At 36.9% G+C, this 21028-nt stretch overlaps 1 protein-coding gene across 1 annotated transcript; it reads left to right on the plus strand.

Moving 5' to 3' along the window:
* The first annotated feature begins 1909 nt into the window (after positions 1 to 1909).
* LOC311089425 (uncharacterized protein) lies at positions 1910 to 16697 on the plus strand. The gene is made up of 13 exons (XM_084124107.1): positions 1910 to 2039; positions 3065 to 3255; positions 3532 to 3669; positions 3769 to 3898; positions 3977 to 4166; positions 4789 to 4930; positions 6114 to 6269; positions 6358 to 6413; positions 8528 to 8703; positions 8799 to 9199; positions 13216 to 13312; positions 13390 to 13567; positions 16105 to 16697. The coding sequence occupies exons 1-13, from the start codon at positions 1914 to 1916 to the stop codon at positions 16257 to 16259; spliced, it is 2136 nt and encodes a 711-aa protein (XP_083980233.1). The 5' UTR covers positions 1910 to 1913; the 3' UTR covers positions 16260 to 16697.
* The last annotated feature ends 4331 nt before the right edge of the window (positions 16698 to 21028 follow it).

Here is a 21028-nt window from a genome sequence, read left to right on the forward strand (position 1 = left end):
TCACTATATAGGTATTTTTATTTAAGATGAAAACCAACTATCTTTTTAACGTAAGCCATCAAGTAGCCTATGGCATTACGTACACTTCAAGTTTTCTTTCTTTCTTTTTTTTTTTTTTAAAAAAAGGACGCATTAACTTAATCTAAAGTGACAGTAATGACATTTATTATGTTAAAGATATATATATATATTTCAAATAAATGCTTTTCTTTGAACTTTCTATTAATCAAATATCAAGGTTTCCACAAAAATATTAACCAGCACAGCTGTTTTCTTTTCAACATTAATAGTAATAATAATAAGAAATGCTTCTTGAGCAATAAATCATCATATTAAAAATGATTTCTGAAGGATCATGTGACACTGAAGATTGGAGTAATGATGCTGAAAATTCAGCTTTGTATCACAGGAATAAATGACACAATAAAATAGAATATATTAAAATTAGAAAACAGTCATTTTAAATTGTAATAATATTTCAGAATATTAATATTTTACTGTATTTTGATCAAATAAATGTAGCCTTGGTGAGAGTAAGAGCTTTTTTTTTTCTTTTCTTTTTTTTATGTAAAAATGTTATGGAGTCCAAACTTTTGAACGCTTTGAGTATAATACATAAAATACATTACATACAATCACATACAGTCCTGAATGAAGTCATTAATATTCAATCATGTTAGCATTCATGTATTGTCGTTGTTGTTGCTGCATAATCTGGTAAGGCCACAAGGCTACATCTTTTCAATAGGCTTTTTGATTATTATATATAAAACCTAACTTTTAAAGTCATGCACAATCACAAAAGACATTAGAACTGCCTGTAGGAGATTTATTCAAAATTAATAAAATAATACTTTGACTGTAGACAAATGCAGCAGGAGGCAAAGATGATGTGGATGTTCTACACAAAATCATTTTGTTCAGTTCCACTGTTTCTAATGAATCTTTTCTTTAGATGTCTCACTCTCTTCTTCTCTCAGCTCTACATTTGAAGGAAATGTTATGAAAGTTACCCAACTGTTTCTCTGAGTAAACAAGTCTTAAAAGCCAGGACTTAACAATAAAACATCCTTATTGAGCATTACAATAATTAGTTGTAAGCTGTCCTACTTATACCCTTTTGCTTTTTACAAACCTGTGTGACATCTTTCTTCTGTTGATCACAAAAAGGAGATGTTAGGGACTGACAGCCTCAGTGTCCATATACATTCATTGAATTTCTCCCCTTTAACATTCTTTTTATTACATACTGTAGAAGAAAGGAAGGTGACAGGTTTGGAATGACATGAGGCTGAGTAAACAATGGCCTAATTTTATATATATATATATATATATATATATATATATATCAGATAGATTTTCTAGTGTTAAAGATGCATATCATTATATTGCTTTGAAAAACATATTGACCTATCATCATACATTTAGCCACTATGGTTATCCATATAGGCTATATGGATTCCAGAGATACAACATGGTTAACAGTTAGATCATCTGAAATATTTGGTATCTTGTTTGTGGAATGTGAATTTCATCTTGATCGACTGCAAAAGTTGGTTTATAAATGAGTTTTTTAAGGTTTTTTTATTGCATATAAAACAATTTCTTAATATTTTATGGAGTTTTGACAACATTCTAATTTAGAAAAGAATATTTTTTGCAATGTATCAAGTTACCATGCATTATATTGTTATCTGTATAATCTTCATATAGCCTAATAGGAAATCAAAGTTGAGACAGTAACCAGATATAAATAATCCGTGTGTGGCTTTTTAAGGCACCTGATTCTTGTCATTCATCACATGCTTGTCATCAACTGGTGGAACAACTTAAACAATAACTTGGAAACCGAAGGCATCAACCCATTTCTCTTTGTATATAGCACTGCTCACCGAAAGTTTCCATCAGACGCAATGGCACACGGCACGATGCTGCTGCTGCTGATTAGCTTGACTCTCGCTGTGGGACCAGCCGTAGGTTTCTATGGGGGTTCCATGACGTTCACGCCTGGAAACAGATTTCCAGATGGATCCATGGAGGTAAATCCAGTTTTAACATTTTAGAACTGAATGAGTCTCACTCTGTTTTTTTTTTTATTCATTTTATTTGACCTCTATTTTAACTGTCATACAAAATATGTCAAATTAATTTTACGTAAAATTAAGTCATCTAAACCTAGATGGTAAATAGTTGCTGAAGTTTCTTCGAAAAAAAAGATGGTTGCTGTGATGCAATGCTATTTTTTTATTATTTATATATATAGTAATTATTCATTTTGAATTTGATCTTATTTATGTATTCATTTTATTAGAAATGTTGTTATGTGCTTTTGTAATTTTAGTAGTTTTTGATTTGAATATATTTAGCTTTAATTTATTTTTATTTCAGTTTCAGTTTTAGTCCTTTTAATACTTCAGCTAAACATTTATTTCAGTTAGCTGCCAAGGCAACATTTCTAATTTTCATTAAACTTTTGAAAGTTTAAGTTTTCATCTAATATTTATATTTTACTTTATTTCAGCATTATTTCATTTACTGAAAATGAGAAATTGGTCAATATAATTGATAACTGATGATTTTTATAATAGTTTTTGTTAACAATAATAAAGGGAGGTATTGCTATATCACTGCAGTTAGATACACTGTAAAAATATCAATAAGTTATGACAACATGTTTTTACATTGCTTTTATGCATATAAGTTAGGCAAATTATACAAGATTCAAAAACATTTTTTAAGTAATATAATGTAATTTAAGTTGTAATGACTTAAACATCCAAGTTCCCTATCAGTCGGTCACTCTCGGCGTACACCGTGACCGACGAATAGGATTCCTATTCATCAGTCACGACGTACGTCTTACGGGTACGGGACGTACGGGTATAACCGAGACGTTGATTATACTTCAAAATTTAAGGCAGCAACTTTTTACAGTGTTGTTTCTGATGTGGCTTTTTTATAGCCAAAACTTAAAAATAAACATTTTAAAAAGAAATCTCTCCTGAGAAAAATTCATAGAGTTAAACATGTGGTAACCCCGGTATCCTCTATATGCTTTATGCAGATGCACTTCTACTACAGAGAGTCCAGTAGGGGTCCCTGTGGTTCACAAGTCAACTGGATCTGTGAGAGTGGATCCTGTGGCGTCCTCACCAACACAGAACCTATGGAGACAGACAGCACAGCACAAAATCTGTGGTGTCAATCAGAGGTTCACATGGCCACCAATGTCACTAATGGTCCCTTCATTCTGAGGTAATTCTGATGCTACTTTTAGATTATAGAACTATTATGTTCTACCTTAAGTTATTGATAACAGTCTTACATGGTCGCAAAATATACATAATAGGTTAAATAATAAAATCCCAAAATGCACATACTATAGACCTTAAAAGTTAATAGTTTAGGTTAAAGGAATGTTATTATGCTAAGTTCTGTGGTTAATGCGTAAAGTGAACTCATGCATTTAAACACATAAAATGCATGACATTAAAAGAATGCATTATGCATTTGATCAAATATCTCTTTCAGTTCCTCTGGTTGCTGTTGGGAAGATAATGTTCAAGGTGTCGGTGGATGGACGCTTCACACTCATGTTGACACTAGCCAGCGATCTGACACTCAGTCTCCAAACAGATCCCCTGTTTCAGCAGCAATTCCAAACATAAGGTTTGTGCATTTTAATCAATTATTCACATTTGCCTTTATAACAGACACATCTACTTCCAAAAATTAATCTTGCTCCATCTTCTGTTTGATAATATTCAGGATTCCTCAGAACTGCTTCCAGAATTTTCAGTTGCTGGCACATGACCCAGATGACGATGTTGTGAGATGCAGGTTTAATGACGCCAACTGCACACTGTGCCATCAACATACAAACATACATATTCACAAGGTAATGTTTAGTGTGTGTGATCCTGTATGATACGATATTATATATATACAGTATATAATGGTTTATTCTGCTTTGTAGGAATCATGCACTTTGCACACAGGAGAATCACTGGCCCTGGGTGTGCATGTGTTTGAGCTCATCCTGGAGGATTATCCTGTTTCAAACATAACTGTGATGGACCATAATGGGGTCTTCTCTGTCAGTAATGCATTCAATGACAGCAACCCAACTGCTCTCAGTCAAGTGCCTTTGCAGTTTGGAGTTGAAAGTGAGTGAGAATCACATTTGCACACTGTAGCACATCTGCTATGGGTCAAACAGAGACTCTCCTTTATGCAAAAAAATAAATTAGGAAGGTAACTGTATAGATATAGCCTTTCAGTAAGAAATAAGAAATATTCAGAGCAATCTCTCTGATTAAAATTCCTAATACAGTAATCACAAATGACTGGAAAATGAATGCAGATAATACTAAGGTGTGAAATGTATAATCTATTGGTGAATGAAGGCATTGATAAAATATAAAGAAAGAAATTAAAGTCAAAAGTGCATTTCCGCCGATAGAGACATCAATCACCACCAGCAGAACATTTGTGTTTAATCGCCTGAACAACCAGTTTCTGTCTTTTGGCAGAATGTGTGCAAGAGCCAGAAACAATGCAATACATGACAAAAGAAAAACTGTGGAAGAACAGGCTCAGTGGTTAATTATATCACAGCATGTAATTGAAAGTAGAAGTGCACTTATGTGTTCACAGTTTGTGGATGATGAAACCCTTAGAATGTGTATTTTTGGTCTGTTGTGCTCATTAATGAAGAGTGTACCACTGAAACTGTGTATTGTGTGCATTGTTTCTGTGGATTTAAACACAATCTACGGCATCTTGCAGTTCTTCCACCAGCTCAGGGTTGTGTGCCAGGGGTGAACAAGCCAAGTTTCTTGACACCAACTCCTTTGCATGGAGATGTACATCATGCGGCTGTGGGACAGGCTCACGAGATCACCCTCCAAGCACAGATCTCAGACAACAGGTCTGAATAATGTTTGGTGTTACATATTTGTCTTCCACTCTTTGTCAGCCAATTAGTTTTCACTGTCTTTGACTTCTGTATTTAATTGCATTTCACTTTTTTGCAACATTTCTGTTGCTACCAAACTTCAACAACCCAGCTAACATGGAACGTTCCCAGAACGTGGCTAACGTTTTGGCAAGGTTCTCTCAAAGAACATTCTTCTAATAAGTTCATTATCCGTTCAGAATTATTTGATCTTTAATAATGGACTCAAAAATTAAGCACAAAAACATTACTTATACAATGTTTGTGTTTTGAACGATCAGAGAACATTCTGAAAGAACATTTCAAGAACATTGTGTAATGTTGCTGTTTGAGTATAAACAGCATCTGCAAAGTTACAATGCTCAAAGTTCAAAGCAAAGGGAGATATTTGCTTTTAAAGAAATTGCTTTTTAAGGACTACAACAAACGGCTGAGAGACTACACAATATTCCTCCCGGGTTAGTGACATCACTAACCCTTAAATTTACATAAACCCCGCCCCCGGAACACGATTTATAGATTATCAAGACAGAATATGATAATCAATGACTAGAAGATAACTACACATAAGCTACATTAATTCATCAACTAACCATTCAGAAATGTCCTGTTGCTTCTACATGTTGTCACCTCTTCTTGAGTCTCTCCATCATTGTCTGAATCCGGTTTGAACATAAAAGGCTAAAAGTTTTTGAAATTTTCAGTGCATGTCTGTGTAAGTGCAAGCTCTTGAAGCTCCGTCCTCTGTGCTGGGAGCAGCAGCTCATTTGCATTTAAAGGAACAGACACAAAACAGTGCGTTTTTGCTGACGATTTTAACATGCTATATAAAAATATCTGTGGGGTATTTTGAGCTAAAACTTCACATACACTCTGGGGACATCAGAGACTTATTTTACGTCTTGTGAAAAGGACATTATACCGCCCCTTTAAAACATTTGTGTTAGCTGGGAGAGTTGATATACAGTATCACAAAATGTAATTTCTTAGTGCAGTGACTTTTAATGCAGTGCAGTGATTAATTAAACTGATTTTATTTTATCACTAGGTCAAAGCATACCTTGATATGCTCAACTGACAATGTTTGCTAAAGCAGTTTTTCCATGTGCCAGTCACTTGAGTTGATGTTTGTGATCTTTCTGTTCCTCTTGTGTAGCATCTTTGACTTCCAGGTCAGTGGCCCCTCTAATATGTCTAAGACCCTGACAAGTTTGAGTAATGGGGTTATGATGGCAACACTGACCTGGATTCCACAGGAGACGGATCTATTTCGCCATGTACCTGTGTGTTTCACAGCAGAGACGCTTCACAGGTAAAGGGGGATCTGTTTTTAAGTTCACCAGTAATTTGTGTTCTCTGTATAATTTCTCAAGAGTTCTTTCCTCTTTTTTCTTCATCAGACAGTCAGAAATGAGGTGCATTATTGTGGTTGTGGCAAAAGCAAGGGTTTTATCAGGTAAATGCATTAGCAGAAACATTTGAATACATATGTGAATGCTTAGCAAGTACTGGTGTGTTCTGTGTTGTTTGTGAATGAATCTGTGTTTTTGAATGAATCTTTTAAGTGAATAAATAATTCTTGCGTTAATCGTTCTCAACATTTGAAGCATGTGATGTGACTGCTGAACTGCCGAACTTTCTAAAGTTTTATGGCATGTTGTTTGTACAGTTAATGTGTTAACAAAGTTAAACTCGTACATTTTTTAGGTTATAGGCTGCTTTGTTATTTGTGGAGAAAACAATGCTTTGACGCTCTTTCTAGAGTTCTTTACCTTATTTGATTTGTCGACATTCAAAAAATGTTGATGAATTGAATGATTCAATTAGCCTGACAAGCCAGACCCACATCATGGGTCTGGGAACACACCATTGGCAGAGCTCAAACTGAGGGGCGGGATAAACAGTCTTTCAAATTCCCTCTGCATGCAATAGGATAGCGCTACAACCAACCAGAGCGTTTTCCCACCAGCGGAACTAGTTGATAGATTAAACTTTTGCCGCATCCGGTTGGCAAAACTCCGAACACATCTTCCTTTTTTAAGAATGACTTCAGTGCCGTTCTTTGTTCTTTTCTCAAAGAAAAGCTTAAGTCCAAGTCTTCCAGAGTCGCGGCCAAAGTCGTTTCGAAAGACCGCTGTTTGCCAGCAGCAGCAGCAGCCATCTTCTTTGTTTTCAAGTAGCAGGGAATTCACGCGGAACCGTCGCAACTCTGCCGTCATTATGTTAAGCTCGCCCATCGACTCTATAAACAATGGGATTGGCCTGACTAGAGTTTGTTTTTTCCAGCTCGCAAGCCAACGGATAGTTGCTAGACGACCCTGGCTGCAAATTACATTTGCTGCCGCTAGATTTCTAGGCTATGATTCAATAACATAAAGCACAAATATATTCACTTATTGACACCTATTGGCGCAAAGAGCCACTGAACGAATCAGTGAACAAATCTTTTCGGTGAATCACTGAGGAGCAACCAAAATCCTCTTCTAGCAAGCACGTATTAAACTGGTTGAACAAAATTAACAGTACATTGTACTGACATTGTTGTCAGTTGGAGTTGTGATTGATGATTGGAGTTGTGATTGATGATCAGCTGAGCTTCACAGACCATATTATTACAATTTGCTTTATACAACATCAGGAAGATCAGACCCTTCCTATCAGAGCATGCTACACAACTCCTTGTCCAAGCTCTTGTTCCATCCATACTGGACTTTTGTAATGATCTCTTAGCGGGCCTTCCGGCATGTGCTATCAAGCCTTTGCAACTGATCCAGAATGCAGCAGCGAGGGTGGTCTTCAGCGAGCCGAAAAAAGCCCACGTCACACCTCTCTTCATCAGTTTGCAATGGCTGCCAATAGCCGCTCGCATCAAATTCAAGGCACTGTTTGCCTACAAGACAACCACTGGGTCTGCACCAATATACCTAAACTCATAGTTCAGACTTATGCGCCCTCCAGAAGCTTGCGTTCTGCAAGTGAATGACGCCTCGTGGTCCCATCCCAAAGAGGCACAAAATCACTCTCACAGATCTTTTCCTGGACTGTTCCCTGCTGTTGGAATGACCTGCCAATCTCAATTTGTGCAGCTGAACATTTTCAAAAAATGTCTAAAGACGCATCTTTTTCGCCAGCACCTGACCAATTAATACTAGCACTTGCCTATTCTATTCTATTCTATTCTATTCTATTCTATTCTATTCTATTCTATTCTATTCTATTCTATTCTATTCTATTTGTTTTTCTGATTTAAAAAAAAAAATCAGAAAAACTGGTCTGATTGCTTCTATTGTTCTCCTCAGTTGTAAGTCGCTTTGGATAAAAGCGTCTGCTAAATGATTAAATGTAAATGTAAAATTGTGTTGCTGGGCGGTAACAAACCTTAGTACTCAAGGGAGTTACCTTCAAATGTATTTGGAATAGATTAATCGCTAATGTCCACTGAGAATGTTGTGAGTTATGAATTGTGTTTGTGCTCATCGTGCAAATTGTGTTGGTTTTTTTCATGATTTAAATGCAGGTTACATACAAATACACTAATTGTGACTTAATAAATGCATCCTATCTTTTAAGGTGAAGCAAAGGTCATCTGTGACGATAACAGTATCAGCATTGTAGTCAGTAAAGCCTCCATGGATGGCATTGACCAGGACTGGCTCCAACTGCGAGACCCTACCTGCTCTCTTACTTCCAATCAAACCCACATCATGGGCACAATGTCCCTCAACACCTGTGGCACTACGATGGATGTAAGGAAACTGTGTTTTATATTCTTCTAAATTCTTTTTGGAATATTTGAGTGTTTACATTCTGATAATTTTATTCTTCATTTAACACCAACCAGGACTCTGGAGATTTCTTTGTCTTCAAAAACGAGATCAACTCCTTTGAGAACCCGAATGCTGTTATCACCAGACGCAATCAAGTTAAATTTGGCTTCTCCTGCCAGTATCCCAAAATAGCCAGTGTGTCCAACCGCTATGTCAACCACAAATCTGACTACATCTTCACTGAATCCAGCTTTGGCACATTTAGTTACTCATTTGAAGTTTTCACAGACCAAACCTTTAACAGTCAGGTAGATCCTAGCCAGTATCCAGTGCAGGTTCAGCTGATGGACAAGATCTACATGGGCATTGAAGCCCGTACTGCTCTCCCAGAGGTCACACTCTTCGTTGAGTCCTGCAGGGCCACTCCTGAAGACAATCCGTTCAGTTCTGTCTTTTATGACATCATCAAAGACGGGTAAGATTTTATCATGAACTAGATTTTGACATTTTCAGAATGAGCAATGACATGGACAGAGTAAGTTTATTCATTATACTCCAAGTTTGTCATTGGTAATGTTTAAAACACTGCAGGATTGTTGCAAAATTAAAGGCTCACTGGATTAAGCTTTTGGTCAACTAACACAAATGGTTTCAGGTTCAAGCCCATGTAGAAAGTTGGTGTTCTCCTTCAAATACATGGTCGGCCTTCAAGGCTTTGTTGAAAACCTCACAATGGCTTTCCTCAAATAAGGAACATTTTATTTATTACTTACTGTGGCTGCAATGTGAAAACAAGTGTGAAGCTAAAGATGTTGTGCACCTGAACCCTTATTCAGTGCTAAACACACTTGTTTGAACTGTATTAGTGAAAGAAAAATTATTTGTCATTTAATTAAGGTCAAGTTGCTCAAAGCACTTAATGTCCCCATGAAATCAAGTTTTTCGGCTTTTAGTATGAGCCTTACTGTATTCTATAAGCTAGCGGACCCCCAAACAATGACAAAATTCATATTTAGAAGAGATAAGCATTCAAAACTTACAGTCTCCCACTTCCGCCAATATGAATCAATAATTTTGATGGCATCACACTGCACTTCAGCTTCTAATCAGATTTTCTGTCCAATCAAATGCTCTCTAGAATCTAAAGCATCCCGCCCCCAACATTATAAATAAACACTGAATCTGTGTCTAAAATCGGTCACTTGTTCACACATTTACTATTTTCTATATGGTGAATAGCACATAGTACACTATAGGGAATAGGGAATGATCCAGACAGTGTAAATATGCTTTCCACTGGGGTGAATGAAGTCTGGTTTCACATTAGTGTCACACGAACCGCCGCAGCGCACAGTCTTCTCCAGTCCAGAGACACATTAGCACAGATCATCTGCGGATCATCTGCGCGAGTCTGTGCATACCAGAAAACGTATTGGACCTATTTGAATTCTGCACAGAATGCTATATTTTAAAGCGATATGGAGGAGATTAGGAGGAAACTGCGGCTTTACCGAGCTCAATGGCTCTGGCCGAGCTGTGATATAAATTAAATGCTACTGGCTATTTTTAAAAAGGGGAGGTGCTGTTTTATATGTCCCGCCCTGTCTTCCTGTTTCAGTGGAAATTACGTCAACACATTGAATAATGCTGCAAACATTTGATCTGCTACTGAGAGATCTTTAGAAGCAATTTCTGTGATCTTACACAATGGAGTTTAATAGTAAATAAATTAATAATATAATCAATTAAGACATACATTACCATTAATCCAGCAAGGACACATTGAATTGATCAAAAGTGGCAGTAAAGACATTTATAATGTTACAAATTATTTCTATTTAAAATAAATGCTGTTCCTTTGAACTTTCTATTAATCAAAGAATCCTAAAGAAATTGTAAATTGTAAGAAATGTTTCTTGAGCAATCAGCATCTTAGAATGATTTCTGAAGGGTCATGTGACATTGAAGACTGGAGTAATGATGCTGGAAATTCAGCTTTGACACCACAGGAATAAATAACATTTTAAAGTATATTAAAACAGAAAACTTTCTGGTTACGGACATAACCTTGGTTCCCTGAGATTACAGGAACGAGCATTGCGTCAGACTTTTCTGACGCTGTGGGGAAACTGAAGCCTGATTGGTTCACATCTGTGCACGTCTGTGCATTTGCAGACAAATGTCTTTTCAGCCATTTTCGACAGAGTAGCAGCAGCCTCGACTCGTGCAAATGCGCAGTAGCATGGGAAGCTACGCAATGCTTGTTCCCGTTATCTCAGGGAACCAAGGTTACTGTACATCAGTAACTGGAATGTTCCCTTTCAACACGGTTCACTCGCATTGGGTCAATCTTTTCTGACACTACGGGGAACGCACTGCAAAACGCAGTGCTATTAGCGCAGAACGGAAGCCATCCTGCGAGGGCCCCAGGGCAGGTTACCAGAGATAGGGACCTAGAATATGTCCTATAAGGGATAGGCTTGGGTTTGGGACCGGAACCTGTGGGTATGATATCTCCTAGAAAAACCTCTGAGGGTGGAGACTGACTAGGCAGACCGAATCACTCATAATTTATATAGGCTACCACTGTCATGCTGTCCTACCAGACCAGGACAAGGTGCCCTCTGAGTTCTTGCTGGAAATCCTTGAAGGCCAGAAGTACTACCATCATTTCCAGGCAGTTGATGTGCCAGCTCAACATTGGCTCCATCCAGGAGCCAGGGGACCAGGGCTCTGGTGCAGCCGTGGGTCACCCTGAGAATAATGCGACCCTCGCGCCACGCTCGAGTGGGATGCGGGCCTTCAACCAGCGTTGTAGTGGCTGCATATATGTAACAGGCTCAAGGAAACTACTAAGGAGGCTGCTGCCATGAGGCCCAGTAGCTTCTGAAACATTTTCAGGAGGAGGTTGCTCCCAGCTGTGAATGCCACCACTAACAGATTTTTCAGTGAGCGTTCCGGTGAAATCCAGGCCTGCATTTGGGACGAATTGAATACTGCCCCCAGGAATGCGATGCGTTGGCTGGGGGACAGCGAGCTCTTGCTCAAGTTGATCCTGAACCCCAGACTTTCCAGATGGCTAAGGAACAGAGATCTGTGCATACATAGTTCCTCCTTTGATTGGGCTAAGGGCAACCAATCGTCGAGGTAATTCAAGACGCAAACTACCTTTCGTCTCAGGGGGGAGAGAGATGCATCCATACATTTCGTAAAAGTGCGTGGATCTATGGACAGTTCAAATGGTAGGACTGTATATTGGTAAGCCACCCCATTGAACACAAATCTCAAGAACGGTCTGTAATGGGGAGCTATCTGGATACGAAAGTTTAGTATATCCTTTTTCCTCAACGTCGTCAACTGTGGTGAGGGCCGCTGAAGAGTCTCAGTGAGTCCAGCATTCTCCGAGTCATTCTTATACGAGGGAAGCATTGGAACTGAAGGGTTACAAATTTAAGAATCTATTTCAAATATGCTTCTGTACATAACATCATGGTAAAGAATCTTTTAAGATTAAGATCTCAGCAAAGTTGCAATTTCTGTTCTCTCCTTATTGTCAGACTGATGGGATTAGCACACGAATGATTCACTGAGAATCTCACCTTTTGTTCTGCAAATGGCTTTCGGACCCAAATGGCTCTTGGAGCCTTATGCTGATTGAATTAGGATGGGCCAGACCCTCAGTCTAGGGTGTTACCTTAACCTGTATATTTAATTTGCATGCTTTGTTCAGAATCTCCACCTCTATGTAATCCCCCCCCCCCTGGAATGTATATAACTACAATGCATACTGTATTAGAGTTAGATCATGTTGGAAGTACTACAGCAACGTACAGCGGAGTTCTCAATAAAGAATAACTTCCGTTGAACGCGATCCCAACTGTCTCCTGGTCTCTGCTTCGATGAAAGAAAACTTTACAACAGAACCCTGCATGAGCCACACCCGTGGTGTGACATTTTGCAACAAACGTCGCGTAATTTGCTCTTTTAGAATAGAAATTTGGTCTTTCGGCTTTCGACGGATAACATTTGCTCTTTTGCTTTCGCCGGAAAGGCAAAATTGATCCGCTGCAGGTGGCTTGCTTCGACGGCGAGTACAGAGGCTTCTGTCTTGTCGTCTTCAGAATCAGCTAGGAGATGATCTTCGCATTGAAATCGTTCCTGGTTTCTGCAGGCTGAAAAACTTGTCATCAGGCTTCAGTATTCAGAGAAAACTGAGTTTCCCCATAGTGTCAGAAAAAACTGACACAATGCAAGTGAACCGTATCAAAAGGGAACTGTAATTTTTAACTGCAATATTACTGTTTCTGATCAAATAATTGCAGCCTTGGTGAGCATACTTAAACAAATCTCATTAAGGCATGATGAATGTTTTTTGTTGCATTTTCTCTCTAACTTGAAAAATAATACGTATTATAATACGTAATAATACGTTGTTGTTTTTTTTAAGTATATGTTCAGAAGTCATTCAGTTATTTGATTGTGTTATTTCAGGTGTGTTATGGATGAAACAGTCATGCCTCACCCAAGTGACTCCACAAAATATGACTTTGAGATCCAAGCTTTCAAGTTCACAGGAGGCTTCGATGAGGTGTGAGACATTTCCATAACAATAATGTGTAAATTGTGTTGAGCAGGAACCTTTCAATATAATAATCGTGTTGACAGGTGTACATTAGCTGCTCCGTGATCCTGTGTGCAAAAGACAGCTCTAACTCCAGATGTGCCCAAGGCTGCCTCAGTCAAGCCGCTCGCAGACGTAGGCGAGACGTGAGCCAAGAAACAGCCAGGCACTACATCACGCAGGGTCCCCTGCGTGTGGCGAGACAGACTCATAATTCTGCAGGTATATGAATATGGTTTAAAGGGGTCCTATTATGCTTTTTTACATTTACAACATTCTTTAGTGTGAAATGTTGCTGTTTGAGCATGAAAAAGGTCTGCAACGTTACAAAGCACAAAGTCACTCCAAAGGGAGTTATTGTCTATATCAGTAAGCACTGTTTCTGAACTCCCTGAAATGCCTCGATTGTACTCTTGAGTTTCTTCCATGAACGTACTTTTAATTTCACAATATTTCTCATTTAAATAATTCCCACCCATGGCATACAGGGAAAAAAGGGGAAAAAAACTCACATTAGGGAAAGGGGCGTGACATTTACAAAACATGCTTGAAGCACTTGCCCAGTCAAAACACACTGATCCAGCCAGTTCACAAGGAGGGGCTTCATAGAGACAGGAACTAAATAAACAGTGTGTTACTGACAGACTGGAAAGAGATGTGCTGCAACTGTGAAATATGTTAATAATAATGTATTTTTTGAACATTAAAGGGCACCTATTATGCAAAATTCACTTTTACATGGTGTTTGAACATAAATGTGTGTTGGCAGTGTGTGTACACAACCACCCTATAATGATAAAAATCCACCCAGTGCTTTTTTTATAATCCCCATAAATCATAAGCACTGTCTCAGAACAAGCTGTTCTCAGATTCGGGGCAATGTGACGTCACTTTGCACAGGCCCCTCCCACGACTGTTGATTGACACTGCAGTTTGAGCATAGACCCACCCTGAGTGAGCTGGACAGAGTCCGCCATTGTTTCGACGCTTGAGCAGCTGTAGACAAGAATGTCTCCTAAGCGATTGAGGTGTTTTGCTGTTGGATGTAAGAATGAACATAGCAGTCTTCATTTACTCTCGTTGTTACTCGAGAATGGATCTGTACTGTTTGTGATCCAGCTTACGGTCTTTAGAGCGACAGGACTAACGTTACTGACCACGGCAGAAATGAAAGTGAGAGCGCACTCTTTATGACAGCTCATCGAGTCATTTTACGGATATAAGGTTTACTAGTTTATTAAGCACCTACTGAAAAGGTGTGTATATTTGTTTACTGTTAGTTTTAACGAGTGTTTTGTGTACTTCGCTGTGTATGTTCCATGCTAATGAAAGGGAGAGAGAGAGAGAGTTTATGGATAAGACTTTAATGCTCACTTCTTATACTGTGTTTATTCAGCTCTTACTGTGATTCTCTGGAGTAAAACTAACGCTTCATCTTTTGTGTGATGTACAATAAACTTCATTGAACTCATCAGTATATTTTGGTCATCATTCGGACAGGGTCTGCTACAGCAGGCTTGTATTAATAGTGGATAAAAGCAGATGACAAATAAGTTATAACCATAATTAAACTAAACTATACCTGTTCTATCTCCATACAGCATATATTCTCTGGCTCTGTAGGCATTATTGTCCGACTCCAAGTCAAAATGAACACCGCAACTGAGAGTTTCTGTTCTGATATAGAGAGCCCTCCCCTTCCGGTTGACCACCATGGGACCTTAATTCGGAAAAATATTGTATGGTAGTCAATGGCGAGAGACAACAAATATTTTGATCTCGTTTGAATTGTGCCCTGAATTACACATATGATGTTTGTCAATTTAAAAGATACATTTTAAAGTCAAGAAAGTCGCAGTTTGATGTAAAACTGTTGAGGTATAAGACTGTGAAAACGTGTAATTACAAAGACTACAAACTCAAAAGGCGCACATGTGACGTCATACCTTTTCTCTCAATGAATGAAGCTAACTTTACTGAAGCTATAACATCTGTAATTTTTTCTATAATCTTACGTTATAATCGTAGCGTTACGCCGTCATGCCTGAGTGTTTTGTACCAGACTGAACACATACGAGCAACGGATGGTGACGTACATATAGTGCGAGACGAGAGATTTTCACATAAAACTAAATGTTACTCTTCTGTTTTATGACAAACTGCGACTTTCTTGACTTTCATAATTATCTTTTAAATTGACAAACATCATATGTGTAATTCAGGGCACAGTTCAGACGGAATAAAAAGATAAGTTGTCTCTCGCCATTGACTACTATACATATTTTTTCCGACATAAGGTCCCATGAGCCGGAAGCGGAGGGGAGGGACTTAGGCTCTCTATTATCAGATGAGATTGTCCTGGCTCTGAGGCGCGAGCTCGTGAGGCTCCGCCCCCTGTGCCGTGCAGCAGCAGCTTATTTGCATTTAAAGGGCACACACTAAAACAGCGCGTTTTTCTGAGCCCCAAAAAATGACAATTTAAACATGCTGTAAAAAATGATCTGTTGGGTATTTTGAGCTAAAACTTCACATACACACTCTGGGGACATCAGAGACTTATTTTACATCTTGTGAAAAGAGTCATAATAGATGAAAACCTATTCTAGTGGATCCAAAAAACTAAATCAGACTTTGAAAAAGAGCATAATAGGTCTTTAAAACAACAGTTTTAATTTGTGGCTTAATTATTCCTTTAACAGTGACTGTAATATGATTTCTGTCATTATTTTCTATTTAACTCTTGTTCTTTCATTTTGTAGCCTCAAATGATGGTGGATTTCTACACATGAGCACAAGCACTGGGGTCTTTGCAGGACTCTTTGTTGTCTCCATTGCTGTGGTGGCAGGGATGTTGGTATATAATGCCAAAAGAACAAGATCAGTTGATCGCATGCATCTACTGTCCACTTTCTGAGATCCTTTAAGTGGCCAGTTTTAGTAGACACACAAAGAACACAATGAATTGCAATTAAAGTCTTTTCATTTTGAAAACATATCTTATGCAAGAGCAGTAAATGAACAGTTTTTGAGGGTAAATGCTATAATCACACAACAATGACCTTTGGTATGGCTGGTATTGTCCCAATTCTTTCAGCATATTGTCTTTTTTCCCCACTTATTTCCTTTTTCACTTTCACTCAACATGCTTCAACATAATACGCTTACCGAGATATACAATTGTTGGAAAAAAACATGAACTTTCACTTGAATATTATGAATGATCTGGCATTTTTTGGGATGAAATGTTGATTAAATAAAATAAATGTTTAAAAATGAATGTTTGTGTTTTGGGGCAGTGATAAACAATATGCATGTTTCTGTATTCTTGAAATAAAATGTCCACTTAAGTATTTATTGTGTTGATGTGTTGGTCCATGTGTGCAGAAAGTGTTTATCCAGTCATTTTTGCATGGAAAACCTCTTAACTTTTCTTCATTATAAGAAAAAAAGAACTGGATTTTAATGGAGAAGCTACTCACATGTAGGGCAAACAGAAACAAATGCTGAAAGAATTAAGTATAAGTGGTTTTATAGAATTTTTTATGCATACTTCCCCTAATGAGATAAAAAAATATAAATGCCACTCAAAAGAAGCTATTAATATCTTTAACGTTAAAAAGCTATATTTTATGGGACTTGCTTTAGGAAAGTCTTACACACTCATCAACCCAAACCTGTTTTATTCTCACACTCTCTTACCGATGCTTACAGCATGCACAACTTTTATCTTGCTTTTACTGATTTATATATATTATATAATTGCAATAAATCAATTCCAACTGCAATCTTTCAGATTACAAGAAAACAACATTTAACCTAAGAATTTTATTTTTCTTTATCTTTTTATTTAATTATTTTCATCCCTAGTGAAAAATAAGTATACCAAAATGCATTTGAAATACATTTATTTTATGCTAAGTGTATTACAAATGGAATTACATATTTATTTATTTACTTACTATAAATACACCATGCAACTGTACTTTTGGTATACTAAATTGTTATACTTAAAGATGCTAAATTGGAACAACTAATGTTGTACATAATGCGCTTTCAATATCTGGAAGTATTGCTGAGGTCCAACTAAAGATATACTTAATTTGATTGTGCTAAAACTGAACTATATTGCAAGTATACTTTAGGTATAATCTTGCATTTTAAGACACAGTGATCATACTATAGATGTTAAAACACATTTTAGGCTTAATAATGTGCATTGTGCAATAAATAAGTATACTCCAAAATAAAGTTTAATTATAATATTTATATCAGTAAGTCTCAAGTAAGTTAACATAATTTGTACTATACTGAAATAAGATTTTTCCACTAGGAATAGGTCCAAGATAAATAAGGAAAAGGGCACATTTTAATAAAAATATTCCCATTTATTTTGATTAACAATAACAATATCTTTTCAAATTAATCAAATTAATCTAAAAATGACCATCACTCAAATATCCAAACTATTGCAGTGTTTCCTTTCAGTCTTTATGTCAGGGGTGTTTCCTCTGCTGTGCATTCTTTATGTAGAAGGTTAAGAAACATAAAGGTAATAACACCCAACATACATATCCACAGCAACAAACCTGCTTATTAGATTTGTGTTGAAATGCTCTAACAAAAGAAAGTAATCCTGGAATCATGTCACCTATACCTCAGATGACTTACTGGAAAGCACAACTTCCTTATGGTAGTGAAGAAAAAAAAAGATGTATGTGAGAAAAATGCTGCAGGACAGGATATAAGAGTGTTCAGAGAAAGTAGGCTACATGTCCTGAAATGACATCGAGTTTCTATCACTTGTTTCAATGGACACTGTCACATCCACACGTTGATCTCCACCAGAGGGCACTCCTTCCTAGTCCATTGCCACCACTTCATGAACTACATTTCCCATAACGGGTAACTCCGCATGCATTCATTCACAACACACAGACATACTAATACAGAGTCATTTTTTCATCTTTATCAACACTTTACAATACAGATGCACTGATATGCATTAAATCATGTTTAACTAATGTATGATTAATAAAGAATTAAATTATTCATTAAAACCGAAGGCTGGAAGTTGAACTTCGACACATTGTGGTAATTAACACATAAATTTACACTATTAGTTAATACTAGATGTCGATAGGGTATTATTCTATGATTACACATTTCATCAATAGCAATATATTACTTAATCTATTAATCAGATAGACTCTTTATTAGTTGCTGATGCGGCACACATTAAGCATTAACTTAATTAATCATAAATTAATGCATATTAGTGCACATATATTGTAAAGTGATACCCAAAAATGCATTTGATTAAAAAAAATGTATGACCTTCCCTAACATCACACTATCATGAACCATGTTCCATTGTTCCAACCACATTCCACTGACACTTGCCGGCTGTCATATGTTAATATACAGCATTCTAAAATATATTATCAGTTTCATTTCTTGAGAAAGGACTGTCATTTATCTTTATTTTTAGTCAGGTGTTTTGAGATGATTACTTAATTAAACCAGTGCACTTCAGCAATACTGGAAAATGCAACCATACAGAAGTGATGCTGTCATTAAATGCCACCCACAGCTACATAGCCTACCCATCATTCACCATTTACAGTGCAAAGATTTAATTTTAGATTAGACATTGAATGGAATGGGGTAGGGTGGAGTGCCCTTACGAAAATGAAGTAGCCTATTTCAAGTTCATTTTATGAAGTATACTTAAGTAATGTTCAAGTATATAAGTATACTAATATCAATGTGTAGGCTACTTGTAGTAAACTTGTAAGTGTACTATTTCAAAACTGTACACTTACAAGACTAAATTGGCCCACTTTTAGTATATAAAAGTATACGTTTAAGTGTACAAGTAGTAAACTTTAAGTACATAACTAGGTTTCTTATTTGTAATGCATCTGTACTACAAGTGAACTTATAAGTATACTAGTAGTTTACTATTTTAATACAAGTAGTACATTTTTTAGTTTATGAAAGTACACACTGAAGTGTAGGCCTACTCTCAGTAAACTATAGTTTAGTAGTTTATACTGCAAGTATACTTGTAAGTTTTCTCTTCGTGGGTTATGCTTCATTTCATTTGGTAATATTAAGCAGTTTTGATTTACATGCTGTTTAATGTTTGATGATCACGTTATTTTACATTTGAGTGAGCAATCTTCTATCACTTGTTTCAGCTTCTTCTTCTCCTGTGTTTTGACGGAGATTCTGTACTAGAAGATGTGTCATATAGCGCCCCCTACCGTATAACAGTGAAAACATGGATAGCTGGAAAATTCAGTCAATGTGGGGAAAAGTAGAATTAAAGTAAATTCCTATACTGCCAGTGGACTAGCCTACACAAAAATTCAGATACGCAGAATTAGAAACATACCTGTTTTATATCAATATTCTAATCAATATTTTCAAACAATGTAAGTTTCATAAGACTGTATATGAAGACTTCAGATGCAAAAACCTGTAACTGTTAAGTCCGTCTAAAGTTTTTGTTTAATATTAACATTTTCATCAGGCTCCTATGTATAGGTTTCTACCCAAGTATGCCGAGTTTCTTCCCAAGTAAGCCGAATTTCGACCCCCTGCCAAATTATTACCCCCCTCGTTGAAGTCAGTACCTGATTGCCTAATCTTAACTCCCCCACAACTAATCCTAAACCTAGGGGGGTAATCATTTGGCGGGGGTCGAAATTCGGCACAACATCTGCATTTCTGAATGGGCTGAGGCTGGGATTTAGTGAGTTTGAAGTGAAAGTATTTGATGAACGTATACTAATGTGCGGAGAGCATTCACTCAATATTATTATCTCATTTTTGACAGAGGTGGCTTTTAGAGGCTTTTGCATCAGAGGTCTTCATATGAAAACTATGTAAAAAAAAGTATATTTAATAGACTACTCGATCAAAACAAGCCAAGTATACTTTATACTTAATTATATTTTTAAGTATATCTCGATGAAAAGATTGAGTACAAGCAAATATAGGCTACTTGGAATTTTCCAAAAGAAAACACAGTAGAACAAATTCATTAGTGAGGAGTGATCTGTCATTAATCATCAAGAATTTAATAAACCCTGTCATGAGTAAAACAAAAAAAGGCGCACATTGCCTTCATGTGAACTGCAATCACTGGCTAAGTAACAATATGCTGTCTCACTTTGCATAGTGAGAAAATCCACAAACAATTAAAAATGTTTAAATTATGTCAGAATTGGTGGGAATTTTCAGTTGTGGGTAAACTCTATACCATTAAACAAACATTCAGCGTTGGGGAAGCTATACTCTGAAACTGTAGTTTGACAAATTACAAGCTACAAGCTACTCATAAGTTATAATATACAGTCAAGCTACCCTTTTGAGCTACACTGAAGTTTCTATCCAACAGTAGCTGGCTATATAGCTAGCTGATTTTTATTCATTTATTTATTTGTTTTGTAACAATGACATTATATATATTACAAATAACTGAATAATTGTTAATGAAAAATGTTATAAGTAAAATATACAAATATACAATAAATGTAGCTCAAACAGTTGAGCGTTGGCGCTTGCAACACCAAGATCATGGGTTCGATTCCCAGAAAAAGCAAGAACTGATAAGAATGTAAATGTGTACCTTGAAATGCAATGTAAGTCGCTTTGGATAAATGTAAATACAATTAG

This window comes from Abramis brama (genome assembly GCF_963993115.1).
Source record: "Abramis brama genome assembly, chromosome: 9".
NCBI lineage: Eukaryota > Metazoa > Chordata > Actinopteri > Cypriniformes > Leuciscidae > Abramis > Abramis brama.